General features: G+C 42.6%; 1 protein-coding gene across 1 annotated transcript in view; it reads right to left on the reverse strand.

Moving 5' to 3' along the window:
- LOC311581128 (solute carrier family 5 member 4B) overlaps positions 1-12127 on the reverse strand; it is a gene marked incomplete at its 5' end in the record, with an annotated part of 53174 nt that overhangs the window by 26410 nt on the left and 14637 nt on the right. Inside the window, one exon of the mRNA XM_084753156.1 lies at positions 9862-9966. Coding sequence (XP_084609282.1) covers positions 9862-9966 — 105 coding nt within the window. The remainder of the gene's footprint in view (positions 1-9861; positions 9967-12127) is intronic.

Raw genomic sequence — 12127 nt, forward strand, 5'->3', positions numbered from 1 at the left:
ATTGCAGACTGGCCCAGCCACTGTGACAATAAGTGTGGAGAATTCTCATAAAGCTACAAATAAGTCTACCATATGACTCAGCCTTACTACTCCTTGGCATATGCCCCAAAGACTCAACAGCCTACTCCATAGGTACTTGATCAACTGTGGTCATTGACACAGTAGTTGTGTTCAATTCCCAATAGTTTGGGAAATGCTAACAACCTAAACGCCCTTTAACTGATGAATGGATAATTGAAAACATGGCATGTATACACAGTGAAATTTTATTCAGCAAGGAAGAAAAATGAAATCATGAAGTTTGTGAGAAATGGCTGGAAGTGGAAAATATACAGAATGAGGTAACCAACATGCAGGAAGACAGATGTCTCACATGTTATCTCTTATATGGGAGTCCTAATTTCTAATTTATTTACACATATAAATTAAAATGAATATTAAATAAATTATATATAATAAAAATAAATATAAATAAAAATTACACACACACATATAATATACACACAGATATGTACCACTGATATATGAGGGTGAATAGAGGTTATAAAAGCAGAGAGGGTCCCCTAAGCATGGAAACTGGCCTTGGAGAGCTCATGTGGAGAGGGCAATAGAACACATGCAACATGGAGAAAAGGGGGTACTGGGAAGGGAGGGGGGGACAAGTAGGGGTGTGTGTGAATTCAGTCCAAGCAAAGTACTGTGGAAATGCCCTAGGAGCCCTATTACTCCACATGCGAATTACAAATAATTGTTATCAAAGCCTTTGCACAAAAAAGGGGAATGCTCAACATATGGAAGCGGCAGCCTGACAAACGGAAAATATTTACAAACTAGACATTAAAAGAAGTCAACAGCAAAAAAATCACAGGTAAGCAGACTAAAAATCAGCAGATTAAAAAATAAATCATTTTTATAAGGAGAAATATAAATAACGCACAAAAAATCTTTAAAATTTACTTATTTTGTTTTTTTGTTATGTGTATGCATGCTTTGCCTGAATGTGAGTGCGCTTTCTGCCTGCCTGGTACCAGTGAGGCCAGAAGAGGGTTCCGGGTCCCCTGCACCTGGAGTTACATATCCTCGTGAATCTCCCTGGGAGTGAACTGGACCCAGGTCCTCTGAATAGTTAATGTTCTTTACCACTGAGCCATCTCTCCATCCTCAAAAAACTTTCATATTAAGAAAAAGTCCAGGACAGCCAAGGCTACACAGAGAAACCCTGTCTCGAAAAACAAACAAACAAACAAACAAACAAACAAACAAAAAAAAGAAAAAGTTACCGGGCATAGCAGTGCAGGTCTTTAGTCCCAGCACTCCGGAGGCAGAGGCAGGTGGATCTTTGTGAGTTTGAGGCCAGCCTGGTCTACAAAGTGAGCTCAGGACAGTCAGGACTATTACACAGAAACCCTGTCTCAAAAAACAAACGAACAAATGAAAGGAAGGAGGGAAGAAGGAAGAAGTTAAGCACTGGTAATTATAGGGGAAATACAAACCCAAACCACACTTAGACACTATATTGTTCAGGTTTGAATAGCTAGTATTAAAGAAACAAAAAGTGACAAATGCAGTTGATGCAGAGAAAGTTTGCACTTGGTTTTGATGTAGTGTTATGCAGCCACCCCAAGAAACTTTTTGTAGGTTTCTGGTAACACTAAAGCTAGACAGCCTCTGAGGCACCCAGGCACACGGCTGTGGAGCATGCAGCAGAGATGCCAACATAGCCGCGGTCCAGCCCTGGAGCGGTGAAACACAAGTTGGAGGTACCGCTTAACCCTGAGTGAGCCAACAGGGAAGCCAGGCCCAGGGCTATGGAACACTCCTTGATGACCGTACAGATTCGCCTGCGGCGTCAGAAGGCCACTTATTCCTAGAACAGCAAGAGGTCTAAAAACAAAACAAAAACTTGAAGTGCGGGGTGCAAAACTCACCAGGGAAGTGAAAGAAACTGGGTGCCATTTCAAAAGGACACCTATTGAGTGATTGGGGATCTCTGCTAATTGGACGTTCAGAAAGTTCAGAGCAAGCGACCCCAGAGCAGCTGAACTATGCCAAGTGAGACAGAACCCGGAAGGATCCTAGTATGCATGACTGAAGTCCCTGCAGGGGACGTGAGTCAAGAGCCACAGTATTTGCCCCCTGTAACTAACACTGGCACTTTTGTCAGACCATCACAGTTCTTACTGAAGTCAAATTTCCCCCTGAGCCTGAATCCAAACACATACAAGGAAGCCTCATGCAAAACAACACCAACAGAAAACAGAATAGGGACAAAATAGAAGATGCAGACACTCAAACAGGTGCAAAGGTCACACCCAACAACACAGGAAGCATAGCTAACGTACCTGACAACACTATCAACCCTACAGTCTGGGGGCCTCTCGGGCACTGCAGGACCAAGACAAAAACAACAGGAGGTGCCAGAGATCTCTGAGTACTTTTTTTTTTTTTTTTTTTTTTTAGTTTTTTGAGACAGGGTCTCTTTGTGTTAGCCTTGGCTGCCCTGGACTTGCTTTGTAGACCAGGCTGGCCTCAAACTCACAGCTATCCGCCTGCCTCTGCCTCCTGAGTGCTGGGACTAAAGGCGTGCGCCATCATGACTGGCCCAGATTACTATTTTAAAAAAAGGGGGAAAGACCAAGCAGAGGACTCAAATAAACAGATAATGAATTTAATTTTATATATAGGAAACATGAAATCAGTGAAAGACACAGACTAGAAAATGACCAAGGTTGGCAAGAGGGTGAGTTAGCTGGAGGAAAAAAATCATTAAAAAATATGGAGGAAAACACTTCCTCCTGCAATGAAATACAAACACTGAAAAACAACAACAAATATAAATTTTAGAAATGAAAGAATCAGTTAACCAAAGAAATAACTCAACAGGAAACACCTAGCAGGAGAATGAACAGTAAGGATGAAGGTCAAGGCACCGACAACACTATATGCAGACATTGATCAAGAGGAAAAATGAATACAACCAAAACCTTCAAGATTCCTGGAATACACTCAAGAGAACAAAATCTAAGGATCAGTGGTATAGAAGAGGAGTTGAGATACACGCCTGTGACTCAGACACGCTTTTCATTGATATACGTTGAGAGTTTCCTAATGAAGAGAGAGAAAGATGACATTCAGACACAGAAAGTATCTAGAACTCCAAAGACACAAGTTGAGTGAACCTCCCCTAAGTACATTAAAATACCAAAAAATTCAAAGAACAGAAACAATAATAAAATCTGTAAGGGAAAAGCAACAACTCATACACAGAGCCAGAAACATCAGAACAGCCTCAAATCTGTTTTCAGCAACACCAAAGACCAAGAAAGCACGAGAAGTTATGTAGGGCCTAGGCATTTATTATAATAATAAAGTCTCGGGGTCATTATTTGGGGAACCAGAATATGGGAGGAAAACTCATAGTTACAAAGATATATCCCAAGCCTTGAAAGTATACAACTGTGAACTGAGATGCTTACAACCCGCAAAATTATCTTTTACAGTAGATGACCAGTGACTAGATTTAAGTCATAGTTACTTCCATTACGATCTTGAGGACCGGAGTTTGGATCCCAGTAAGAAGCCAGGGACCTCAGCCATGCTTGCAACTCCAGCTCCTGTGTTCTAGGTGATCAGTGGGGAGGTGGGGTTTGTTTTGGGGGTGCTGGCTGAAGATCTTGATGCCACTGTCACCAGGAAGGCAGGCACATAGCAAACATATCAAGTCAGCAGCTTACCCTAGCCCCTATCATGGTGGAAGCCTTCCTCCTTCAGGCTAAATATTTCTGGCCTTCCTCATTAGTCATGCAGGAAAATCCCAGGTAATATGGATGAGATCTCACAAAAAACAAAACAAAACAAACAAAAAACCAGAGTCCAACCAGAACCTTCTTTGATCTTTATACTGTGGCATTTGTCTGAATACATGAATTATAACAAAATGACTCCAGCTTCAAGGAGGACAGAGGCATGAAGATTGTCAAGGCTTGCTGGCTTCCAGGTAAAATAAAATTAAAGTATAAAAAAGTAGCTGGAGAAGCCAAGTGGTGGTGGCCCATGCCTGCAATCCCAGCACTTGGGAGGCTGAGGCAGGTGGATCTCGGTGAGTTCAAGGCCAGCCTGGTCTACAAATTGAATCCAGGACAGTCAAGGCTACACAGAGAAACCGTGTCTCGAAAAACCAAAACCAACCAAACAAACAAAGAAAACAAACCAACCCCCCCAAACCCCAAAAAACAAAAACAAATAAACAAACAAAACAAAACAAAAAGCTGGAGAGATCAAAATCTTTCAAGACACAAATGAGTTAAGGTAGCCTATGACAAATCAGCTGTATAGAAAATCCTCCCCCCACCGAAAAAAAGCTATATACATAGGAGAATAAGAAAGATAGTTTTATATATAAGAATATGACATGGTCCCTGAAAACAATAGATCAATGGAGGAGAGTGGAGAAGGAGCCAGTCATATCCAACATAGCAAACCAGCAAATACCCAGCACTACCAGGAGAAAAAGGATATAACTAAAATTAACCACCAACCAGAACAACCAAAAATAAAACAACAAACAATAGTAAGCCCTCCTCACTCATAATATTGAACAGAAGTGGCCTTGACTCTCCAGGTTAAAAACACACACTAATGCACTGGATTAAAAAAAAAAATTGACCCGGTTATATGCTGACTCCAAGAAACAGACGTATCTGGGAAATACATCTGTAGACTGAGAGCCAAAGGTTAGCAATCCACCAAGCAACATGAAGCCATAAACAAGCTGGAGTAGCAATGGCCATTTCTGATAAAGCAGACTTAAAATCATATCTAACAAGAAGAGATAAAGACGGCAACTAAGTATTGACAGAGGAACAATTCACTAAAGCACATAGACAGCTATTGTAAATATTTATATAGAGACTCTTGCTCTCAGTTTCATAGGAGAACTTTTAACGCATACAAGACCACATATACCCAGACTCAATAATAATGGGGAAGGGGCTTTAGTAGTCTATACATGTATAGATTCCTTACATCAAAAGCAAGGAAGGAACCTCAGCGCTAGATTACTAGGGATAAAGATTAGATCAATAGGGATAAAGATTAGACAGGAAGAACCTATCTATTCTTGAACCTGACGATGACATGGTCTCATGGTTAAAAGACTCCATGGTGTTCACCTTAAAAGAAAAAAGGCTACTAGATCTGATAAATATTTTTAATAAGTATCAGGATACAAAGCCAACGTATAAAACCCAGTAGCATTATACTCACCAACAGCGAAAAGAAATTGGGAAAAATATTCCATTATTAGTAGGCTCGTTGAGTGTGGTGGACCACGCCTTTAATCCCAGCACCCAGGAGGCAGAGGCAGGTGGATTGCTATGAGTTTGAGGCCAGCCTGGTCTACAAAGCGAGTCCAGGACAGCCAAGGCTACACAGAGAAACCCTGTCTCGGAAAACCAAAAACCAAAACCAAAATAATAGCTTCAAAAAAATATCTAGAGGAGCTGAAGAGATGGCTCAGAGGTTAAGAGCACCAGCTGCTCTTCCAAAGGTCCTGAGTTCAACTCCCAGCAACCACATGGTGGCTCACAACCATCTATAATGAGATCTGGGGCCCTCTTCTGGTCTGCTGCAGGCAGAAAATTGTTTGCATGATAAATGAATATATCTTTTTAAAAATCTAGGACTAAACCTTACCAAGAAGGTAAAAGACTTCAATGAGGGAAACTTTAAGACGCTGAATGAAATAAACTAAGACACTGATGTGCCGCACAGACCACTCAGACACCATCTCGGCTTAGATACTGATGGTTTATTAGAATGCCTTTTCCAAGCTGATCGATCAGGGCCACAGCAAGGACTTAGGAGCCTAACTGTGACCTCTGCCTGTTTTCAGGACAGTCCTTCTACAGAGAAGCCAAATGCAAAAGACATGGGAAAGGCAGGAACACATTTTGGCTAATGGTTCAAAGTGATGCTGCACTTTCGGCTAACTAGACAAAGTGTTCTCAGATAACCTTTAATCTGATTGGTCCCAAGTGAGATGAATGAGGTGGTGGTCAGGGTCTTTCAGAGTATACCCAAAGTGGAGCCAGGTGTGTAGATAACAAAAGTGCAGCCAGAGTGCAGCCAGCGGGTAGCAAAGTGTGCGGATAACCCAAGTATGAGTTATGACACTAGTAAATCATAGTAAAATATAAGGTCAGCTCAACCCTCTTGCAGGGTCTGCTGGCATAGGTTAACTTGGCTCTTTTGCAGGGTTTGTACTATCAGAGGCAAGGTTAGAAGTTTAAAAATATTTGAACTTACTTGAGGCTGAATAGGTGAGTGCAAAAACTGGCCGCAGCAGCTGTGTCTCAAAGCAGGCTTCAGTATTTCAGCCTTCAACACTGCTACAAAGACTTTCTGTGCTCCTCAGTCGGAAGAACTAATGTGAAAATGGCTGTACCATCAAGCGTAATCTACAGATCCAGTGTAATACCGACCAACATCCCAACAGCATTCCTCATCGAACTCAAAGCACTCCTAACACAGCCAAAGCAATTTTAAACATAAAGGACACAGCTACAATTTTCAAGATTTCCTTGTTTTTAAATAGCTGAGTAATATTCCATAGTGTAAATGTACCACAGTTTCTTTAGCCATTCTCTGACTGAGGGACACGTAGGTTGCTTGCAGGTTCTGACTATGAACATGGTTGAGCATACGTCTTTGTTGTGTGGAGGAGCATCTTTTGAGTATATTCCAAGGAGTGGAATAGCTGGGTCTTGAGGTAGCCCTATTCCCAGTTTTCTGAGAAAGCGCCAGAGTGATTTCCAAAGTAGGCAAATGGATGGAACTAGAAATGGTCATCCTGAGGGAGTTATCCCAGACCCAGAAAGATATACCTAGCCCCAAAAGTCTTGAAGCACATAACATAATCATTTGAAAGGACATTCAGGAGCCAATAGGGTATTTGTGCCACACATAGAAAACAAGTAGAAAACGTTCTTATCCATATGTGGATGCTAAATTAGTTGGGCTTATAGGAGAAGAGGATACTGGATACAGAAGGCCAGAAAGGGCAGATGGGTAGAGGCAACAGACAGATGCTGCTTGGGCACAAAATACTAAGTTCTACATCGCAGCACTATTGGGTATTGAACTATTCTTCATTTCCTTGTCTCACAGAGATCCTTCTGCCTCAGCCTCCCGAGTGCTGGGATTATAGGCATGTGCCACCACGTCCAGCATGAATTTTCTTGATTAGTGGTTAATGTGGGAGGGTCCAGCCTCCTATGGACAGGATCCATTCTTGGGCAGGTGATCCTGGGTGGGATAAGAAATTAAACTGGGGCTGGAGAGATGGCTCAGAGGTTAAGATCACTGGCTGCTCTTCCAAAGGTCCTGAGTTCAAGTCCCAGCAACCACATGGTGGCTCACAACTATCTATAATGAGATCTGGTGCCCTCTTCTGGTGTGCAGGCAAAATACTGTACAAATAATAAATAAGTAAATACAAAAAGAAAGAAAGAAAGAAAGAAAGAAGTTAAACTTAAGCCAGACGATGATGGTGGTGCACACCTTTAATCCCAGCACTTGGGAGGAAGAGACAGGAGGATCTCTGAATTCTAGGCCAGCCTGGTCTACAGAGGGAGTTCCAGGACAGCCAGGGCTACACAGAAAAATCCTGTCTCAAAGAAAAAAAATTAAATTGAGCAAGTCAGTAAGCAGCTTTCTTCCACCATGTCTGCTTCAGTCCCTGCCTGGAGTTTCTGCCTCTGAAGGAGTTCCTGCCTCTGGAGTTCCTGTCTCTGGAGTTCCTGCCTAGGCTTCCCTTCACCATAAGCTGTAAGGTGAAACAAACACTTTCCTCTCCAAGTTGTTTTTGGTCACAGTCTTCATTACAGCAGCAGGAAGGACAAGTACACAAATGCCCACATCTAAATGATCGTCCCTTAAAACATGATACCACTTAAAGCACTTGCAGGCAAGCTGGCTCCTGGTGTTGCACCACTGCGGCTGACCACAGACCCTTCATAGCCCCACACACAGGTCCTTGGCTTCTTTGCATCTCCAGTCAGCTCACCAATACCTCATCCCTTTTTATCACCGGGAGCCCTCTACTTTGGATGACAACCATTTTAGTTGTCATTCCTTCTTCTTCTTCTCCTTCTCCTTCTCCTTCTCCTTCTTCTTCTTCTTCTTCTTCTTCTTCTTCTTCTTCTTCTTTTAAAAATAATTTCTTATTTTTGGTGTATTTGTGTTTTGCCTGCATGCACGTCTGTGTGAGGGTTGCAGTTACAGAGAGTTGCAAGCTGCCATATGGGTGCTGGGAATTGAACCCAGGTCCCTTGGAAGAGCAGTCAGTGTTCTTAAGCACTGAGCCATCTCTCCAGCCCCAAGTTGTCACTCTTCTTGAGCCATGCTCTTTGGAGCCAGAGCTCTAAGCTGTCAGATGTGGAGGGCAGACTGGGTACCTTTCCTGTACAACACAGAAGTACATGACTCCTGACACCCCCGTCTCATCTGCTCCCCTCTTTCTCTTCAAATTTTCGTTCTCTGCAAGCTATTTCAGTGCTGTCTCCATGAGGATAATTTACAATTCCGTTCATTAGTTTGCTTGTAATAATGAGTCAGCTGAACGGAAAAGCAAAGGTTAAGGCCAGCTGCTCACTCATAAAAGCTATGACACCCAATGAGTTATAAATCTGATAATGTATCTTTGGACACAAGCGCACGTGGAGCCAACTGTATTTCCCCCACATTCTATCCTGCCTGCCAAATCTTCAATTCTTTCCAATTATTTTCAAAGGCACAACTTTAAAAAATCTTTTAAATTATGTTAACCTTTAATTGTGGTATCTACTTGCAGGAGGTAGTTTTAGAAAAAGATAAGGTAAATTAAGAAGAGGAAGTACAATAGGTCAGAGTAATTCCCTCTTCTGGTTCATGTGAAAATGAAAATATTAACCTGGGCTGGTTCTGGGGGAAGAATGAAAGGGCAACTGTGGAGAAAACAGAGGTCAAAACGGCTGCAGAATGGCAAAGGAGAACTCGAAAATGCTCATGGACGCTTTGGCACCGTGTGTGGTACCCAAGGATAACTTTCAAGACTTTATAAATATTCAGTTGGCCCGAAAGGTTCCAGAATGAGCAATCTTTCTGCAGCACAGCTACTTCAGTGGCTCTGCAGACTTTGTGACGGCTCTGAGTTCTGTCAGCTTCCCACAACCCCGACTCAGTCTCTGCTCACCGCCAAAGACTGATGAGCTGCACTCTCGCATTGTTTTTATGTTAGGCAGCCATGCTCGCATCCGGGGGGGCATTTATTCACTTCCAAACTGATCCCGTTTTAACTGATTTGTTTTTAACTCTATTTAAAATTTTTTCTAGTTCACCTTATACAGTGGAAAAAATAGACAGTAAGAGATATGCAATAAATCACTGAATAGCTATCACTTAAAGGAAATTTTTTTCTTTGTATATATCCAATCATCATATCTGCCAGGTGTGCTGCTGCACACCTTTGATCCCAGAACTGGAGAAATAGAGGCAGGTGGATCACTGTGAGCTTGAGGCCAGCCTGGTCTACAAAGTGAGTCCAGGACAGCCAAGGCAACACAGAGAAACCCTGCCTCAAAGCAAAAACAAAAACAAAAACAAAGCAACAATCTGAAGCCTAGTAGATGTTCTATAACTCAATTAATAGCCTCTGAAGGTCTCTTTTATCTTGAAAAATGCTTTTTAGAAAGAGCTGCAGGAAGAAAAGGCATCTACTTGGCTCCAGGCTGTGGAAATACCCCCCCCCCACCACCATTTTCTAATCTTGTCTCTCTTTCCAGCAACCTCTTACACTAATATGTCAGGAGGGTGTGAACTCACTGTGATTTTGATGGCCAACATGATGAAGAGGGAGAGGACAGAAAAGTAGATCTGGAGTCTCTTTCCACCAAACCGCTTCTTGAGATATTCTGGCATGGTCATCACCTGCAGAGACAGACATCAACAGGGATTCACCTCCGAGCCTGCATCTGCTAAACAGTCATGGACAGGAAGGTACTGTGCAGGGTGTGTTGGGAATAACCAGGTGGGAAAGGTGGGGTTCCATGGTACAGTTACAGGCTGCAATGAACTTGGCCACTTGAAGCAGACTGTTTAGGGTTGCTTTCCTTGCAGTTACTAGATGCTGTGACCATTGACAAATAGTTTTAAATCTCTTTTTCTTGTATATCAGGTAGGCGAGCCTTCTTTCCTTCCTTCCTTCCTTCCTTCCTTCGTTCCTCTGTTCTTTCCCCGTCCTTCCTTCATTTCTTCCTCCTTTCTTCCTTCCTTGAGACACTCTAACAATGTAATCTAGGATGATCTTGAACTCATAACCTTCGGGCTTCTAATTCCTGAGTGCTGAGTTACAGTACACATCACCATGCTCAGCTCTAGTATGGATTATTGTCCGTGTAGACATTAAGTGCCTACAACTCCAAATGACTTACAGATATAAATTTGCATTATTCTCAATAGTAATGCTATAGCCTTTAAGAGCTACAGTGGAGTGTTAATTCAGAAAATGGTTGTTCTGGCAAGAGATCACATCCAAAGATCTTCTAGGTCTGTGTGATTTGGCTAGAATACAAACATGCCTTTAATACAAGAGATAGAGGCAAACAATTCTGAGTTCAAGGCCAGCCTGGTATAGAACAAGTATCAGGTAAAGAAAAGCTTTGGTCCAGTCATGGTGGAACATGCCTTTAGTCTCAAGCAAAAATGAAGTTAGTTTGTAGGAGGAAGGACCTATGTTGGAAAGTGATGTCTAATTGAGTGGCAGAAAAGGTGACAAATCAGAGAAAATTTGGCAGAATAGGACATGTCCAACTTTTAAGAAAAGAGAGAGAGGGCAGAGAAGCTACTTAAGAGACAGTTTTACAGAAAGAGAGGAGGAGGTTTTACCAGGACAATAATAGAGAGATGGGTTGCAGAGAGAGAACTCAGGTGAAGATGGAATGAACCAGAAAATGAGAAGCCAGAAGATTAGAGCAGATTGCTGGGTTAGTCTGAGGCCAAGCAGAGCAATTCCAAGCCAAGAGAGAAGTCAGATTAAATAAGTTAACTGGGAGAAGAGTTTGAGCTAGAACAGCTGAGTTAAACCAGTCAGCCCAGAGCTCAGAAAGAACAAGTAAGGGTGAGCTTATTAATCAGTCAGTCTTAGAGGCCGAAAACATTCTAGGCCTAGGTTATCTAATACAGAGGCTAGAAGCTTCCAGGACTAGGCCTAAGTTAGCACAAGGAGGCACTAAGCTTATGAGACAACAACTGAAACAGGAAAATAAAAGTTACTTTTACAAAGAGCAACATTACTTGTAAATAAGGGGCCCCAATTATGGGTTGTGTTGGCTAGTCTTATGTTAACTGGATACAAGTTAGAGTCACTTGGGGAGAGGCGTAGCCCCAATCAAGAAAATACCTCTAGGAGATTGGCACATAGGCAAGCCCGGGTACACTTTCTTAATTAATTATTAAATAATTAATTGACACATTAATTAATTAATGTGTGTCTATCCCAAGAGGGGCAGTGCCACTCATGAGACCATAGTCCTGCATGGTACAAAAAAGTAGGCTGAGAAAAACCATGGTGAGCAAGCAAGTATGCAGCAGCATGTCTCCATGGCCTCTGCTCCGGTTCCTGCCTTCAGGTTCCTGCCTCCAGGTTCCTGCCTTCAGGTTCCTGCCGTGCCTTCTTTCAGGGAAGTGGAAGTGTCAGTAAACTAAACCCCTTTCTCCCCATGCTGTTTACGGCCATGGTGCTCTATCACAGCAAGAGGGACTCTAACTGAGACATACAGTGAAGAGTTTTCCCAGGTCTCCAATAAGACTTTGGAGCTGCTTCTAAAATGACCTCAGACTTTGGAACCATTACCACAGCCTGAGTGCGTTTTATATTGTGAGGCAGGCACTCTCTTTGGAGACCAGGGACAGAATTTTATGACTTGGGTGATGTGTCTCCCAAAGGTTTTGTGAGGTTCAAATTTGGCATCCCACGTAGTGGTGTCGGGACTGGGCCATCTGTGCAAGGTGGGGCCGAGTGGAAAGACAGTTCGGCACTGGGAGCTCCAGCACCGCAGGTGGATTATGCTGTTCTTACAGAGTGAGCAAG

The sequence above is a fragment of the Acomys minous genome, assembly GCF_964271855.1.
Source record: "Acomys minous genome assembly, chromosome: 13".
Classification (NCBI taxonomy): Eukaryota; Metazoa; Chordata; class Mammalia; order Rodentia; family Muridae; genus Acomys; species Acomys minous.